At 38.3% G+C, this 18,514-nt stretch overlaps 1 protein-coding gene across 1 annotated transcript in view; it reads left to right on the top strand.

Moving 5' to 3' along the window:
* fam135b (family with sequence similarity 135 member B) overlaps positions 1–11,467 on the top strand; it is a 54,649-nt gene extending 43,182 nt beyond the window's left edge. Inside the window, 11 exon segments of the mRNA XM_051873467.1 lie at positions 99–172; positions 428–582; positions 1,687–2,951; positions 2,953–3,923; positions 5,010–5,176; positions 5,294–5,385; positions 6,085–6,182; positions 7,234–7,385; positions 7,502–7,612; positions 7,694–7,807; positions 10,470–11,467. Of these exon segments, the coding sequence (XP_051729427.1) occupies positions 99–172; positions 428–582; positions 1,687–2,951; positions 2,953–3,923; positions 5,010–5,176; positions 5,294–5,385; positions 6,085–6,182; positions 7,234–7,385; positions 7,502–7,612; positions 7,694–7,807; positions 10,470–10,675 (3,405 nt within the window). The 3' untranslated portion in view covers positions 10,676–11,467.
* The last annotated feature ends 7,047 nt before the right edge of the window (positions 11,468–18,514 follow it).

The following is an 18,514-nucleotide window of genomic DNA, read 5'->3' as shown; positions in this document are numbered from 1 at the left end:
TGTGTCATTGAGATCTACAGGTAGTGTTGTATGATTTGTGTACATACTGAATGTGTGTGTGTGTGTGTGTGTGTGTGTGTGTGTGTGTGTTTGTGCAGGTCAGGAGATTTTCTGAAGCGTATTTCTTCACGGAACATCCCAAAGAGTCCTCACTTACATTTCAGGAGGAGCTGTGAGTCTTTTATTATAGTGTCTGTCTTTCTCTTTCAGACACATACACAAACACACTAGCAAACTGGCAATATCACTTTAATACCATGGTGCTGAATGATTACCACATTCATATACCATAGTTTTGTTTAATTTGTATTTCTTATATAAATAAGAATAATTAACATATATACTACATCAAGCATGTAGCTGTGCCATAAATATACATGTAAGCCAAGAAATACAGACTGAAACCACTGTGTATCCCTCATGACAGTATCAACAGACACGCACAGGTGGCCACAGAGATGCGCAACTCTGATTACCTGCTCCGAATGCCTCCACTTCCTGTGGAATGCCTGGACATTGACGGAGACTGGAGCAGCCTGCCAATCATCTTCGAGGACAGATACGTGGACACGCCCTGTTTAGGTGACAGCCAACAGAGACCCTGTTTAAAAGCGAACAAATGAATGAATAAATTAATTCATTAATGGCCATTAATTAATGAATTAATGAACAAAAGATTAAATCAGCAGAATAATTAACCAACAAACTAATAAATGAAAGAATATAATAATGAGCTTTTGACCTAACAAACATGAATGGACATACAAATTACTTATTGATCAAACAATAATGAATAGACAAACAAATTAAGTCAAGAATGATAATATGAACAAACAAATTAATGAAAGAATTAACTAACAAATAAATGAGCGAACTAATGACAGAAGAATAAATGAATGAACAAATAAATTTACATGATTAACTAACAAATGAATGAGTGAACTAAAGAATGTAAGAAATTAATGATGAAATGAACAAAAGAATGAATAAGCGAATGAACAATCAAATGAACGACAAATGGATGAATGAACAGATGAACAAGAAGATAAAAGAGTATAGGTCAACAAAACACAGGGTTGACCAATGGTACAAATTAAGGCCATGTGTCCACCAAAGCGTATTTTTCCAATTGTTTTCAATGGGAACGCCACATTTTTAATACGCCAGGAGCTTAATGAGGCGCTTGAGTGTCAATTTTGGGTTTTTTTTACCAGTCACTGACAGTTGAAGAATGCTCAACTTTAGGTAAAACGCAGCGCTCATCACTGTCACTTTGTACCCTGCCATCCAATCACAGTGAAGGAGGGGCAGGACAAATACAAAACCGACCAACCGCCATATTCTGCTTGTACAACGTCAACAGATGACAACAACAAGCATAATAACAGAACGAAATAATTTAAAACAAGAGCCAGAACAAATACTTTACACTGTATCGACATTTTTATATAGAAACAATAAAGAAACAAACTATATGTGAAATGAGATACTAGTAACACTCCCATGGATGTTCTGTATCATAGCCAGCAAAGCGTCTCAACTGAAAAAAAAAAAAGGCTGCGCTGCCGAAGCAGCAGAGCGCCCAGCGTTTTTAGCCAGCTTTGGTGGAGACACGGCCTAAAGTATCCTTGATTTTTTTTTAATAATAAAAACACAGTTTAACACTTTTCTGTTTCTTTGTTCTAGACTACAACGTCCATGAGCAAAATCAGACTGTCTTGAACTCTCAGCCATGTCCTGAGCTAACCAGAACTATCAGTCCAGTTGAAGGAACACAGGACACAAATTCACCAGCATCACCCCCTGAGAAACCTCCCTGTGAAGAATGCATGGATTTACCCACCTACATGGCGCTGATTGGCCAGCAGGAGGATTGCATCACTGACTGTAAAGAGACCAGACCTCAAGCAGAGACTCTGATTGGCCATGTGTGTGAGACAGATATTGATAGAAGCGAATGCATCATGACAAGTGCCGATTCAAGAATTGAGTCTGTTGATGAAGCCACATGCCAGTATGAAACCGAGGAAGGATTTGATATTGACTGTAGGTCTGTAGACAGTGATGACGCAATAGATACGGGTAACCTGGAGAAAACTGGCAGCCAAAAAGAAACCGTTGACTTTGATGAATCTGATCATGCAGGTCTAAAACAAACTAATATTACCCAAAGTACTGATTTTAGTAGCAGACAGACATTGCAGCTTGTTCCAGCAGATGCTGCAGAACTTCCCGACCTCACCAGTCTTGACAGCTTCGAGTTCTTGCCCACTCATAACCATGACAACCATCTTCAAACACCAGGCAATACTGGGAGTCTTGGCAACGAGGAGCCACAGGCAGTATTAGATGACAGATACATTGAAGCACCTGCAAAGGATTATGGGAGCAAGGATACATCACCAGCTAATCTACTGAACACCAAGTCTCTTGGAACCGACCCTTTAGCCACGTCCCCTTCTCGTAACTTTCTACAACAGAACCGTCGCTTGTCCGAAAACCCGCCTAGGGGCATATTCTTGGGCGGGTCTAAGCTAATGAACCGCTCCTCCTCTGTGATCTCAGACTCCGGTATTGAGAGCGAGCCAAGCTCTGTGGCTTGGACCCTGGAGGGTCGAGGAGTTGTCGCAGGGGGTCGTGACGTCTTGCAGAACTTGGCGCGGCATCAGGCGGTGCATCAGAGCTCTCTGGAGGGCTTACAGACGGAAAGTCACGGCAGCCTGCCCAGTGCCACACAGGCCTCTTTGACCTCCATAAGCTCGCTACCGTACGAAGAGGAGGATGAGAGGCAGCTCAACACTTTGACCAAATCCGCCTCAGCGCCGCAGATCAGCAGCCCTGACGACACCGAGGAGGATCATGAAACACCCAATCAGGTGGTCTGTGTGGCCAATCAGCTGAGGCTGAGTGAGGAAGCAGCCAGTGAGGTGAAGCGTAATCTTACTTGTGGAGGACAAAGAGGAAACAACCAATCAAGAGAAGAGGGATGTTTGTATGGCCAATCAGTTGAGGCTGAGTGAGGAAGAAGCCAAAGAGGTGAAGCGGAATCTTCAAGGCATTACTAGGGAGGATAGAGAGGAATCAATCAATCAGGAGAAGAGGAATATTTGTGTGGCCAATCAGCTAAGGCAGAGTACTGAAGTAGCTAATGAGGTGAAGCAGAATCTTCAAGGTGTTACTAGTGAGGATGGAAACGAAACAACTAATCAGGAGATTGACACAGATGAGTCGTCCAATCAGGAAAAGGCAGATCTTGCTTTTGTAAATACAGAAATGTTACTATACCAGCAATTTTTGTTGGATAATGGTGTTGAAAATGCCACAGTGGAGGAACTGACTGAAAACTCTGAGGAATGTCAAGGAAACATTTTGCTTAAAGATTATTCTGGTGTAATGGATGACAACACAGAGATTTGTAGCTGTGAAAATGAATATTGCAAACACAAAGGGGTGCTAGAGTTAAATGCATATCAAAAGGACCATGATGACATCAGTGTCTGTAACATACATTTGAATGAACTCGAGGAAGTAAGTATGGAGAACCTCCCAGATTTACCAACCACTGACAAGAGCAGTCACGGAATTACGGCTAATGAGAAAGAAAGGCCCGCAGATCTCATCAAGCTTCTGGCCAATGACAGAGACCAGCAGGCACTAGAGGGGCAGAGCAGAGCCAATAAAGTGCAAAGTACAGGTCTGGCATTCATGAATAAAAAGGTGGTGGAGGTTGTGAACCTGTCTGTGTCATGCGCTCCCACATGTCTGCCCTTCTCGTCTGTGCTTCGTGATTCACCGTCGGTCAGTGGAATCTCCACACGCCAAGCCACCTCCCCCATTACCCATCAACCCCTGGGCTCCTTCGGAATCATCTCCTCCAACACCTTTCTCGGTGCCGACCAGGAAATTAACGAGAGAATGATTAAGTAAGGTTTTCTTTGGTTTAAACAAAGTTTCATGCTTAAAGTTAGCAACAACATTTTATTGTTAGTGTGTTTACTATTACTAAATTAGTCACTATTGTGTGTCTGTATACTATATAGTAGGGATGTAACGGTACATGTATTCACCCCAAACCATCATGGTACGGACGTCACGGTTTGGTGCATACAGTAAGACGACAAATACAGTCAGTCACAGGCGATCCACACTCCAACCCAGCAGGGGGCGTGCACAGTAATGCAACACTGTTTGCTAACCGCCACAACAGGAAAAAGCGCAGAAGAAGAACAGACGATCTATGCATAGATATGTTTACGTGTAATCTCTCAACTGGTGTTTCAACCACGGAAAGACATCAATAAAACAGCTTGAGAATATCTCAAATAGCACTACATTTACCTCAGGCAAGTCATTCAGTGTCCACAGCATGTTAGTTCACTAGAGAAATGAACTCTAGAGGGGAGCATTTCACTAAATATATGCACTATATTAGCTTATATATTTGTTATATTTACTTTACCTGTTAGTAATGTCTTAATTATTTAATATGTTTAAATAAATTTGTCACGAAAACAAGATATGACAGTATCTGTGTAAATGACAAATTTTATAATTAGATATCATTAAAATGCAAAACATGTGCAATTTACATGTTTTTTTGAATATTGATTTTATATATATATATATATATATACATACATATATATATGTATATATATATAAAAATAGTACCGAACCTGTACCAAACCGTGACTTCAATACCGAGGTATGTACCGAACCATAATGTTTGTATACCGTTAAACTCCTACTATATAGTGTGTCACTATTACTATTGCTCATGCTTAATAATTTGAACAAATCACTACACCTAGGTAGTAAATTTTGCTGTACTGTTTGTACAAAGAACATGTTGGAATTTTCAAAAATGTCAATTTCCTTATCAAACAATAAAACTGCAAAGGAACGCGCTAAATCCAATCCAATCTAACCCACAACACCTTGTTACTATTTTAATACTACTTTAGTGCTCATTCACTGTAGTTTTAAAGTTCTTCTTTGTTGGCTCATAGCTTCTATAAGGCAAAGGAAGCCCTGCTGAGTGAGCTGGTGTTCAGAGGCACTCTCTACAGTGATCTGCCTTACCTCGCCTCCGATCATCCATACTTCCCCCCTGAGGAAGACGACACAGAGTTTGAGGATGGGATACACCTCGTGGTGTGTGTTCATGGACTTGATGGTAAACGTTCCAACCTTAAAGACATACATTTAGATTTATAGAGGTTTACAAAGCATTTAAGATGAAAAATAATAGGTGTATCTGTAGTAAATTTATTTGTAATTGTTATTTTACCAGGTAACAGCGCAGATCTGCGGTTGGTCAAGACATTTATAGAGCTCGGGCTGCCAGGATCTAGACTGGACTTCCTCATGTCAGAACGCAACCAGGTAGAACATCCATCCAATCAGCACACTTTTTGAACTCCATTCAGCCAATCAGAGCACACAGGATGTGAACGACATAATGACAATGACAAAGTCAAAGTGCAGTTTAAAAAAGATCACACCAAAAATTAGCAAATCTTTTCAGCAATATTTAAGAGAACAACATGGATAATATGAGCCAGGAAGGCATAATAAACCATTGGGAAGACTTTGTAGATTAAAATAGGGACAATTTTAAACATTGATTAAAAATAGACAATTATTATAGGCAATAATGGGAATAAAACTATTTGGTGAGCTCTTGTAGCAATACTCATGTAATTTTTACTGTTAAAAAAACTGACTGAATAAAAATGAGTGAATGGATAAAAAAAACACTTTTATTGTGCAAAAAAAAAAAAAAGCATGAACCAGGTTTCTTATGAGGGCATTTTAAAAGTATGGAAAAAGGTGAAATCTAATTTCTAAATCTAATTAAATCAAATTTTTTCCCCCAGATCTACAATATGTCATTATTTTAAAAACTAATTTTATCATGTCCACACAAACAACCAATTCTCACTACCAGTTAACACCATAGCTGTGCACAGCAAACAATCAGAAAGCTCAAATGCCTCTCAACAACCAATCACAACTTTCATATGGTCCCCAGTGTAAGTTTGATCAGCTTTCTGTTGACATTCTCTCATTTTCTGCTTCCAGGTGGACACATTTGCGGATTTTGACACCATGACTGACAGACTTATGGATGAGATAATTCAGCACATCCAGCTGTATAACCTCACCATCCACCGAATCAGGTTTATAAACATATTACCTCAATCAACAGCAGAAAACTCACCATCACATAGATATTATATTAGATATTATATACAATCAAACCACAGCCAATTTCAGCAGCACAGCATTAGAGCTCAAACTATGGGTCTGAACCAATAGACATTCAATTTCATGCTTTTTGCAGAGTTACGATTTCTACTAGCAAGGCCTAACTAGGCCATGTTAACCAGTCAAACAATGTATATGACTTTTTAACCCCTTAACATTCCGGTATGTGTACCATGAGCGGTACAGTGAAACGCTAACAGGTTAAAACCCTGTGATCCCACACACAATGTACATATAAACACAAATTACAGACTAGTGCGCCCCCTTGTGGCTGGACATTTAGATACATCTGCCACAACTACTTTACAGTAGTTAATCATGCTTTAAGTGTTATTATTTTTGTATTAGCATCTGGATATTCATGAACAATTTGATGATCAAATGTATGATCTTGAGTGGTTACTTGCTACCAAATAGTATGTTGTAGACAAGATTTGCCTTCAAATGCTTGATCCAGATGAAGTGTAGTATGAAGTATAAAGCTTCACTTCAAGGAAATGCTTTGTACACATTAGTTTTAGTGTGATATTGGCTCCTTGATGGTAATAGACCACTGATCCCACTAGAACTGCATATGCTGTACTTATTATTACCACAAGATGGCAGTAGAGTAAAAGAAAGGTAGTGTTTGGAATTAAGAAGCAATTGAATTCACACAGTACACTGGAAAATGGAACAAACATTTCTCCTATTTCAGTTTTAATCTTAATTTTACAGTCATTTTATTGTCTTTTGATATACTTCCTATTCCCTGTCCTCTCTGTCTTTGTTCCTACTATAAAGTCTCTAATGTCTTTTCAAAATCAAATGTTAAAAAAAGTTGAATGATGATCTTGAGAGACTTAATTGAAGCGAAATGTAGAAATAATTTGAATGAAAAGAGACCTAGAAGCTCATCAAAACTGAATCCACATTTTATTTTTGGAAAGTTTGATGCCTGACTTTTTCGTTTATTTTCTGCAGTTTTATCGGACACTCTTTGGGGAACGTCATCATTCGCTCTGTTCTGACCCGACCCAGATTTCGCTGTTACCTCTGTAAACTCCACACTTTCCTGTCCCTGTCTGGACCCCACCTGGGAACACTGTATAACAACAGCACGCTGGTCAGCACAGGTACACAGAGAAATACATTACACAGACACAAAACCTTTCAAAACTTTGGGGTCAGTACGATGGAAAAATGTACCACGGTTTCCACATGTCTTTATAAACCCCTATGTCTTCTTCAGGTCTATGGCTAATGCAGAAACTGAAGAAGTCTGGATCCCTACTGCAGCTTACGTTCAGGGACCACACTGACCCACGACAGACCTTCCTCTACACGCTCAGCAAGAAACCAGGTAGACACATGGGCAAATAAGCAAGGATGAACACCAGCACATAAACAAAAATACCTAAGTTTTCTTACTTTCTTTGTCTAGGTCTGCAGTTCTTCAAAAATGTGGTGTTGGTGGCCTCCCCACAGGACCGATACGTGCCCTTCCACTCAGCCCGCATTGAGATGTGTCGGACAGCCCTTAAAGACAGAACCACAGGTCTGTTAGGTCAATAACTTCCTGTTCCAACCCAGAACTCCATAGAAAGGACATAGCAACCCTCATAGCAACCAACAGGAACACCCCATAGATATAGATATAGATATATATATATATATATATATATATATATATACATAGACGCCTCATTAGTGTCTGTTTCTATGGGCTGCATTATGTAAGCCATCTGCTATATTAGAGCGGTCAAATCCAGTCCGTGACACTCGAAAGTAAGTTGTCTGTGCATCTGCAACCTAATTATTCACATATATTCAAATGTCTATATCTGCAATAGACCTTAGCAGATGATTTTCACAGCATTTAGTTTGTCATTAATGTGATAATTATGCATATGGACATTGCATATTGAGTTATACATAAAAATACAAACCAGTGTAACAGAGGCCAGCTAGTAAAGAGCTGTGCAGGTAAACCTCACTCCCCTAGCCTCAACAGGCATGCTTCGGAGTGGAGCGAGTAGAACAAGAGATGGTTACATTGGTGCCATGACCCAGATGGGAATGAGTGTAATAGAGGCCAGCTAGTAAAGAGCTGTGCAGGTAAACCTCACACCCCTGGCCTCAACAGGCCCGTTCGGAGTGGAGCAAGTAGAACCGAAGAAGGATACATTGGTGCCGTGACCCAGATAGGAGTGAGTGTAATAGAGGCCAGCTAGTAAAGAGCTGTGCAGGTAAACCTCACTCCCCTGGTCTCAAGAGGTGCACTAGTGACTGACCCTAGACACTGCGGTCTTTAACGTCCTTGTTATCACACCCACCTCCTATGCTGGAAACACTGGCTCAAATCCCGCTCGGATCGGTGAGTTGAACCGGAGGGGTTACGATTGGTGCCGTGACCCGGATGGGAGTGAGTGTAATGGAGGCCAGCTAGTAAAGAGCTGTGCAGGTAAACCTCACTCCCCTGTCTCGAAAGAGGTGCACTAGTGTCTGATGCTAGAGGCTGCGGTATTTAATGTCCTTGTTATCATGCCCGCCTCACATGCTGGAAACGCTGGTTCGAATCCCGCTCAGATCAGTGAGTTGAACCGGAGGGGTTACATTGGTGCCGTGACCCGGATGGGAGTGAGTGTAATGGAAGCCAGCTAGTAGAGAACTGTGCAGGTAAACCTCACTCCCCTGTCTCAAGAGGCACACTAGTGACCGATGCCAGAGGCTGCGGTATTTAATGTCCTTGTTATCACGGCCACCTCCCATGCCAGAAACGCCGGTTCGAACCCTGCTCAGAGAGGTGCTAGTAGAACCTTACATTAAGAAGAGATAACTCTTCTTAAGGTTATCCTATTTAATCTGGAATTTATAGCTTGGTGGTTTTTACACCAATAGGCTGCATAAATTCTTTGACACTTTCAATGAAAATTCATTGATTTGCTAAGTGATCACAGCGTCATGTTAACCGTTCCAAGATGGTGGACACATCGACGTGTCTGGAGCGGTCGAACCCCATCTACATAAATATACCTATGGAACACCCTGGAATAGTGCTGAAAACTCCAGCAACCACATACCAACATTCTAAAACAACTCAAAACAACCTAGCAACAGCATAGTAATGCCCTAGCAACTTCCAGGATAATCTAGCAAGCACATAGTAACACCCTAGCAACCGATTTGAATGCCCTAAGATCAATTGCTTCAACAATTCTTTTAATTTTTTACATATAAAATACAAATCATACTGAGATGTTACTGCACGCATATCCCATTAGCAGCAAATCGCTCTGCCAGTGGTGTGAATGAAATGGAATGAAAAGGAAGCTGCGATAGGAAGTTAAAGAGAAAGCGAGAGGAAAGAGTGTTCTTCAGTTTATGAGACTGTCACCAGTCTGTGGCGTGCGGCTCTTTGACAGGTATTTTTCTCTCAGTTTGAGAGACAGATTAGAGAATTCAGCCTCTCTGTGAGTGTCAGTGTGACAGACAGAGCTAAGGATACACACTCTGAGCTGTCACATACACACACACACACACACACACACACAGACACAAAGACTATGATCACATAGAACAATGTAGGATGCCTAGAAATAGAGACTTTGTTTGGATATGAATGTGCACACTATGTCAATGCATAGCTAGCTGCAGACTGTAAAAAAAAAAAAAGGCAAGAGCTTTCTCAATTTGGTGAGTTCCAATCAGATCAGTAGGATTTCCAAGAGTCTGCGGGCACAGGTTTTTCTCAATCCGCTGGGAGACAAAGTCATGTTTACGAATTCTAAGACCCTTCTGGGAAAGAACTAGTCACTAGATTTGCAGAATTTGCAAGGTTTATGCATCAATTCTTTGAAAAATATGCAAGACTGTTGCATGATATTGATTCATAAAAGTGCATTTTACATACAGTGCATTTGCAATGGTAGTCTATGGGGCAAGGCATTGCACCAGGAAAAACGTTAAATTTATTTAGAATTTTTCACAAGTTTGGCATTGCTAAGATGTTTTAAAATGTTTTTGAAAGAAATCTCTTCTGTTCACCAAGGCTGCATTTGTTTGATCAAAAATGCAGTAATATTGTGAAATACCATTACCATTTAAAATAACTATTTTCTGTTTTAAAATGTAATGTAATCATGTGATGCAAAGCTGGAATTATATATTATATTATATTCAATATGTAATGTGTGTTATATCCATTTGCTCCCTAACAGGTCCAGTATATACAGAGATGATCAATAACTTACTCCAGCCATTGCTGAGCGCTCCAAACTGTCGTTTGATCAGACAGAACGTGTTCCATGCGTTACCGAACACGGCCAACACGCTGATCGGACGCGCGGCTCACATCGCGGTGCTTGACTCTGAACTCTTCCTGGAGAAGTTTCTTCTGGTGGCCGGGCTCAACTACTTCAAATAGCCGAGCTTTAGAGATGACATCATGCCTTGAGTTCTGTTGGAAAGCCAATCAGATTACATTTCACATCAGCCAATCACATTTCATTTCAGAGTCATAATGAGCTCTGGAATTTTTTCAATAAGTTCAGTCTATGGACGCACAGAAAACAGAAATCGAAGATTCAGACTGTGAATCTTAATACACGTATGTAAAATCTGTACAGAAAGAACACTGTATACTAAGCAAATAGAGGAAACTAACAGCTGGAGGCCTACACACGCCTTAACAAAGCTTTGACGTAGTAACCTAACATTGAATAATCATAACTGGAGAGTTAATCATTTGAATGTAAATTCGGTGTGTAGCTGGTGTTGTAACAACAGCCTTGGTTCTTCATTCCCTCCAGTCACCGAACGTATATTTGCTGCGCCGTTTGTAACTTGAAGTCAATATCACTGGACTTTAATACTTGAAGAGCAAATTCAGTCATTCACTTGGTGTTTGAGTTCGCGTTTTGAGAACGCTTCAATGTTTCATTTTACTGAGTCGTTCTTTTATAGTTTGTGTGTTTTGACTGTCATGTTGTGAAGTGAGAATCTCACTGTGAAATAAGCCAAATCCATTGTTTTATGTATCGTGATGGAATACATTCCCCTGTAACAGTATTCATTTGGTGAACAGAGATCATGATCTGAATGTGTTTACCATTCCAGCCTTAACTGTCACAAAGTGAGTATTTCTCAAAATCTTCTATCATTTCAGTGTTTTGTTGCTTCATTTTAAATGGTTAAATGATTCTGTCATCATTCCAAACCAGAGTTCTTCTTTCTTCCATGAAACAAAGGAGTGTTGGGGTGTCAAACTCCAAAAATAATAACATAGCCCTATAAAAACATGAAAAAAAATCAGTCATTATGATCAATTAAAAGGTTAGTTCACCCAAAAATGAAAATAATGTCATTTATTACTCACCCTCATGCCGTTCCACACCCGTAAGACCTTCGTTAATCCTTGGAACGCAAATTAAGATATTTTTGTTGAAATCCGATGCCTCAGTGAGGCCTGCATAGGCAGCAATGACATTTCCTCTCTCAAGATCCATTAATGTACTAAAAACATATTTAAATCAGTTCATGTGAGTACAGTGGTTCAATATTAATATTATAAAGCGACGAGAATATTTTTGGTGCGCCAAAAAAAACAAAATAACGATTTATATAGTGATGGCCGATTTCAAAACACTGCTTCAGGAAGCGTGTTAAATCAGCAGTTCGGAGCGCCAAAGTCACGTGATTTCAGCAGTTTGGCGGTTTGACACGTGATCTGAATCATGATTCGATACGCTGATTCATAACGCTCCGAAGCTTCCTGAAGCAGTGTTTTGAAATCGGCCATCACTATATAAGTCGTTATTTTGTTTTTTTTGGCGCACCAAAAATATTCTGGTCGCTTTATAATATTAATATTGAACCACTGTACTCACATGAACTGATTTAAATATGTTTTTAGTACATTAATGGATCTTGAGAGAGGAAATGTCATTGCTGGCTATGCAGGCCTCACGGAGCCATCGGATTTCAACAAAAATATCTTAATTTGCGTTCCAAGGATTAACGAAGGTCTTACGGGTGTGAACGGCATGAGGGTGAGTAATAAATGACATTATTTTCATTTTTGGGTGAACTAACCCTTTAATTCAAATTAATTTGCTGCAGTTTAACTGATTGAGTGAGCATTCATAACTATTTCCTTATAAATACTTCAGGATTGGATGGACTCAGATGTATGGGAAAGAGGTTTTGCCATGCAGAAAATGCATTTCCTTATGTCATGTTTTTGTGAAATACTCCTCCGAGCATTAACAGAATACTTTCATGCTTTACTTATAGTGTTTGCAAGGCAGGGTAGTGCCATACTTGCATATTTGAAAAGTAATTGGTTTTCTTTCTTGCATACTGAAATGTGTGGTATAGTAGTTTTTTTTTTGTTTTTTTTTAGATGAGAAAAAGTCAAAAACCTTTACTAAACTACCATTCAGAAGTTTAGGGTTGGTAAGAAATTTTAAAGTTATTAAAACGAGTCTCTTATATGCTCACAAATGCTGCATTTATTTGATCAAAAATACAGTAAAACAGTAATATTGTGAAATATTATTACAATTTAAAAGAACTGTTTTCTATTTGAAAATATTTAAAATGTCATTTATTCATGTGATGGTAAAGCTGAATTTTCAGCATCATTACTCCAGTCTTCAGTGTCACATGATCCTTCAGAAATCATCCTATATGCTGATTTGCTGCTCAAGAAACATTTCTTATTATTATCGACGTTGCAAACAGTTGTGCTGCTTCACATTTTTCGGAAACCATAATACATTTTTGGCCACGATTCTTTGATGAATATAAGAAAAAAAAAAAAAAAAAAAAAAAAAAAAAACTTTAATTTGTAATAGACATCGTTAGTATCATAATAAATGTCTTTACTGTCACTTCTGATCAATTCAATACATCTTGAATAAAAGTATTAATTTCTTTAATAAAAAAAACTATTCTTTTGAATGGTAGTGTACCTAAAACCTCCACAGCTTTCTTTTCAGCACCGATATTCCTTTTTTTATTTTAGCTTTTTTTTGTTCATTAACATTTATTGTTTCACTTAAGAATTGTTCATTGAAAACCCCATGAAAATCGAGAGAAAGTGTCTTTAGTGTTTATGGAAGTTGCGGCCCTGTTCTGTTTGTTTTATGTATTTTATAGTCTGTGAAAACATGTTCTTTGAGCAAATTTGTGTGCATTGTTTGGTTGTCGTGAGATGAGTGAACGGTTTCAATTGCCATGTCGTTGTGTTAGCATAACTGTGTTTTTGGTTCTTTCTGGTCTGTTTTACCACTGTACTCCAGCGGAGCAGCTTATCTTATTTATTGCATTGTATCACACTGGAATGACCTCGGTCTGATCTCCTCTGAGGCCCCATAACAATGCACACGCTTCGTTTTCCCATAAAGCCTGTTCTTCTCTGCTCCTCAAGGGTAACACTTACAAACATCTCTCTGCAGCCACACCTCAGGTTTTCACCTCGTTCAGCATCTTTAGCTCTTGTTTTCCGTGAGATCTGGGTCTCATTCAGCCGCTGTCAGCACCGTGTGATTGGGTTTAGTCAGCGGTGCCGTGTCAGCAGACTTAGAAGATGTCCCTTCTGTCCCTGCTAAGCTTTTATGTACACGCTGACTGACGCTTGATTAGTCGGTAAATACACTGTCACAGTGATTGACACTAATTTAACTCCGCCTCTTAGTACAGGAGTGTGTCACGTGACTCCACTGCTTTTGTTACCGCTGAAGGAGCCATCAGCCATAACGCCTCATTACCCATCATGCTCTGCTGCACTGGGGTCTCAGTGTGCTTGTTTGTTTGTTTGCCAGCTAATGTGGGCTGATGGCAGAGTTTGCTCACACAAGTCAAGCATATTAATTACGGAAACAGAGCTGATCTGAAGTGCGAATACTTACCAAGGGCAAAACTGTATTAACAGATGCTACACTTTAAAAAATACTTGAAGCAGTTGAACCCTTCAATAACCCGTTATTATTATTATCTTTCAGATTGTAACACGGTCAATTAAGTTTTATCGATAAGGAAGTACAATAGAAAGTGTACACAATAGAAACATTTCTTATTGAAGCAGGAAGTTGGGGTTTTATATAATGAAGGACTTTTTCATATAGACTGCCCAGCCACACACACACACACACACACACACAAAAGTTGTGGTTTGGATTTAAATAGGCAAATGCTTACGAGTCTATGATTAGATCATTATTGCAGTGATTAATATGTTTCTACTGTAGCATGTTATATGTTTGGGAACAGTTCTTCTAACCCTAATTGATGGAGTGTGTAGCTTTCATTTCTTAAACAACTATGTAGGAAGTAGGGGTTGAACAGCTTCAGATTTTCTAAAGTTGACATTTATGTGATTAAAGTCGAGTCGACTAGTCGATGATGACGTCATTAATGAACAAATAAGTTTTTCCATTCCAGTGTGCGATTGTTTTTTCGATTGTTTTTTCTATGTAAGATGTTTTTCTATGCTAGACAGACGTATATATGACCATTGCGCTCATGTCTTGCGTCTTTTGCAGCGTCTCGATTCTGTGATTGATAAATCACAGAAAAGTGTTGACAATGATTTTGTATGTGCGCAATCTATGTCTCTGTGTGTGTGTTATGTAGCAGTGCAGTTTAGAACAGCGACTAACTTACAATAAGCTGTTTAAAACGTGCATTCATCCAGTCAATATTGAGCATACAGATGGTATAATCAAACATATCTTGTGTAGCGCTCTTGAAAAATGCATTTATTTGTCATTAACTGTTGGATACGAAGAGTAAATGTGGACTTTAAAGATTTCTTATCCTGTTGCGCCTTCTATAGGCCATGACCAGTCGAAGTCATGCTTAAAGCGTCATATAGCCGATTAGTCGGTGCGACCCCTAGTAGGAAGACACATCATGGCCATATTCCAGGATGACAATGTCAAGATTCATAAAGCTCAAATTGTGAAAGAATGGTTGGGAAGGAGCATGAAGAATCATTTTCACATGAATTGGCAAGATCTTGACCAAAAATTGATGCACCTCTTAATGGAAATAACATCACAACATTTATTTCCATCAAGAGATGCATCAATTTTTGGTCAAGATGATGCAAGAGTTGAGCACTCTCTAAAGTCTACTCCAGCACATCCCAAAGACTTTTAATGAATTTAAGGTCTGATGCCAATTCATGTGTGAAAATGATTCTTCATGCTCCCTCCCAACCATTTTTTCACAATTTGAGCATGATGAATCTTGGCTTTGTCATCCTGAAACATGGTCATGATGTGTCTTCCTGCATGGTTGTTTAAGAAATGAAAAGCTACACAATCCGTCAATTAGGGTTAGGTTATGTACAATAATATATTTGTGCTTAATATGTTATTTGCAAAAATGTATTTGATCAGAATACACGGCTACTTACATCTATCCATGGATGAAGATGCTTTTTGGTGTCTAGATGCTGTAGTTACGACACTTTTAAGAGACCACATTTCACGATCTAATCAATTCCCAATAGATGAAGTCCTGCCTTTTTCTCTTTGAACATCCTGTTGAACTCAGAAATATGTCACATAATGGAAGTTAAATGGGATGCAAACAATATTTCATGACTTTAAACATCTTTCCTTTTACAATGTTACACCTTCCTCTGTCTTTAATTCAAACATCATGGTGATGGATCTCTATGACACAAATAACTCCCATTCAAATCAAATATTTAGGAGTGTGTGTGTGTGTGTGTGTGTGTGTTTATAAAGAGGCAGCTCGTCTCCTCAAATGTTGGGTAAGCGGTTCTTCATTTAGAGCTATTTATTTCCAGCATACGTTTGTGTTTTCATTCAGATCTGTGTATTAAGTCATGAATGTGAAAACAGATGAAAATGTATTCACTGTGAGACTGTAATGTGTTTATTTGAGTTAGTTTTTCTTCCAGTATGTATTTTTCACATCTGTGCCAATGATATTCTGATGTTTTTTTCTATGTTTGCTTTAATTACTTTATGTGTTCCTTGTAGTAGCTTATGCCCAAATATATAAATAAGTATATATTCTGTGTACATTGAGAAATATTACATTATATTATGATCAAATGAAGTATTACAATAAATAGTATTCTTCTTTTAAAAGTAGACTTTGTTTCTTTGTTTATTGTTCATACTGAAATTGTGCTGTAGCCTCACAATATCCACAAACAAGATCCTATTTAAAAATGTAGCAGCATAGTGTAAACAGATGGGCAGTACTGACCAATTAGAATCAATTATGCAAAGGAACCATATAAAACAGTGTTTCTCAACTGAAACATTTCTATAGATCAGTGGTCACCACCCAAAAGTGAGTCGCGGAGTGTGTAGTCAAAGAAACAACAACAAACATAATTCTATGTTTATATGACACAAGAAAGACGTCTGTGAAAGCTGTTGACAAAGTTTAAGTAAAGAGTGCCTAAAAAAAGTGTGGTCCTGACTCAGTATCTGCGGTCAGATGAGGTGTTATCAGATTATACGTCAGTGTCATTATTATTCTAACGCTATTTTCGTTATGAAATAAAAAGTCTCTAACCTCAGAATAGCGAACATTCCTGTCCTGTCAGCCATTATATACTGTGCTCATAGCGCAGTTATATTGCACACGCAAATGCGGCAGCGCGCGCTGTATATCACTTCATTACAAATAAAGCGCAAAAGAAATTACGAGCATGCAACATCGTGGTTATGTTGTCAATTAGTAAGTCATGAAATTACCAAAAGGTACCAATAAGTTATGAAACTGGTACGTCGTGTGTTAGCTGGGAAGGATTTGCATGCAGGTAGGCTTTTTATTCCATTCATCAGGAGCAGTTGATGTGTTTTATTGGGTCATTGATGAATAAGGTTTTTAAAAGTGTAAAAAAACCTAAATGAGATATAATTAATTTTGAAGTTTCATTGAGTGTTAACAATGAGATTATGTGGTTTTTATAATCAATTAACAATGCTTTTGTCATTTTTTACAAGAAAAAAAGTCATTCGGTTTAAACAAAATTTCAGGTTTTACCGAATGACACTTTTGGTTATACCGAATGACGATATTTTCAAACAATGCTAACGGACTGATATCTAGTTAGCTAGCTAACAAAAGGACAATCAAACATTTTATATTTTGTACAAGTTTTTAAAATATTCCAACATTTTCCATGTTTTATAGCGGTTGTACCGAATGACCTGATGCTTCAGGGACATGCGTATGAGCAAGTGAAAACATGAATTTTTCAAATAGTTAAGAGAGAGTTAGTTACTTTGCTTCATGACCATGTGGTCCTTTGCACATGTCTGAATGTTGTTACATCCTGTCACATGATATTGAACGCATGACTTGATCCAAAATGGTCCCTTTATATTGGTTACTCCGAATGGCATTAATGAAATTAATTTTTCCGGACATTCTTTCTCATAACAAATATATACATTTATTACATGTTAAGATATTTTAATTACAAATGAAATGGCTGTATTGGCCTTTGGACGGTTAAACCAAATGACCTTTTGACACTTCAAAATCTTTAAAATACCTTTATATGTAGCAAAATATGATTAAAACCTTTTGGATTCAATAAAAGAGATCTAGTTGTACTAACTTACATACTTTGGATGTCATATCTTTGTATTTTATTATTATTAAAGCCTTTGGAAAAAAACAAAACAAAAAAAACCACCCGTCACGTCATTAACAGTTCATGTTAGTATTGTGTATTTACCATGGTAACTGTTGTTTCCGTAAACCCAAAACGCCACTGCTATTTAATAGCCTTACCTTAAACTGTTTATTCATCAGTATTAGTCATATTCTTACAATTTATGTGTATGTTAAAGTAAAGTGGAATGGTACTTGTGGGTGTCAACCATTTTTGTGAAAAACATTTGCTTGTTTTTTAAAAGCAAATGGGTCGCAGCTTAATGAACATGGAAAAATTGGGTCCCATGGCCAAACCAGTTGAGAACCACTGATATAAACTGCATTACTTGTAGCAAATAGGCTACTCAATGCCCATGTTTTATGGAGATTTTGTGCCACTAAGAAGGATGCAGGCACTCGGTTTGCATAAGAGCACTTCTTACCTGAAGTAAAATCCATTTAATGAGCGCATTATTGCTTTATTCAATATGCTATTTCTGCCCCATATTTGTAACTATACACTGTAAATCCCAGACATGTTTAGTTGCTATTAGCATGTTCACCATATCACTTGTTAAATAAAGATTAGAGTTTAATAATGAAGTGC

Source organism: Ctenopharyngodon idella, chromosome 19, assembly GCF_019924925.1.
Source record: "Ctenopharyngodon idella isolate HZGC_01 chromosome 19, HZGC01, whole genome shotgun sequence".
NCBI lineage: Eukaryota > Metazoa > Chordata > Actinopteri > Cypriniformes > Xenocyprididae > Ctenopharyngodon > Ctenopharyngodon idella.
Note: the sequence above shows the minus strand (reverse complement) of the source record. Positions and strands in the feature narration are given on the sequence as shown.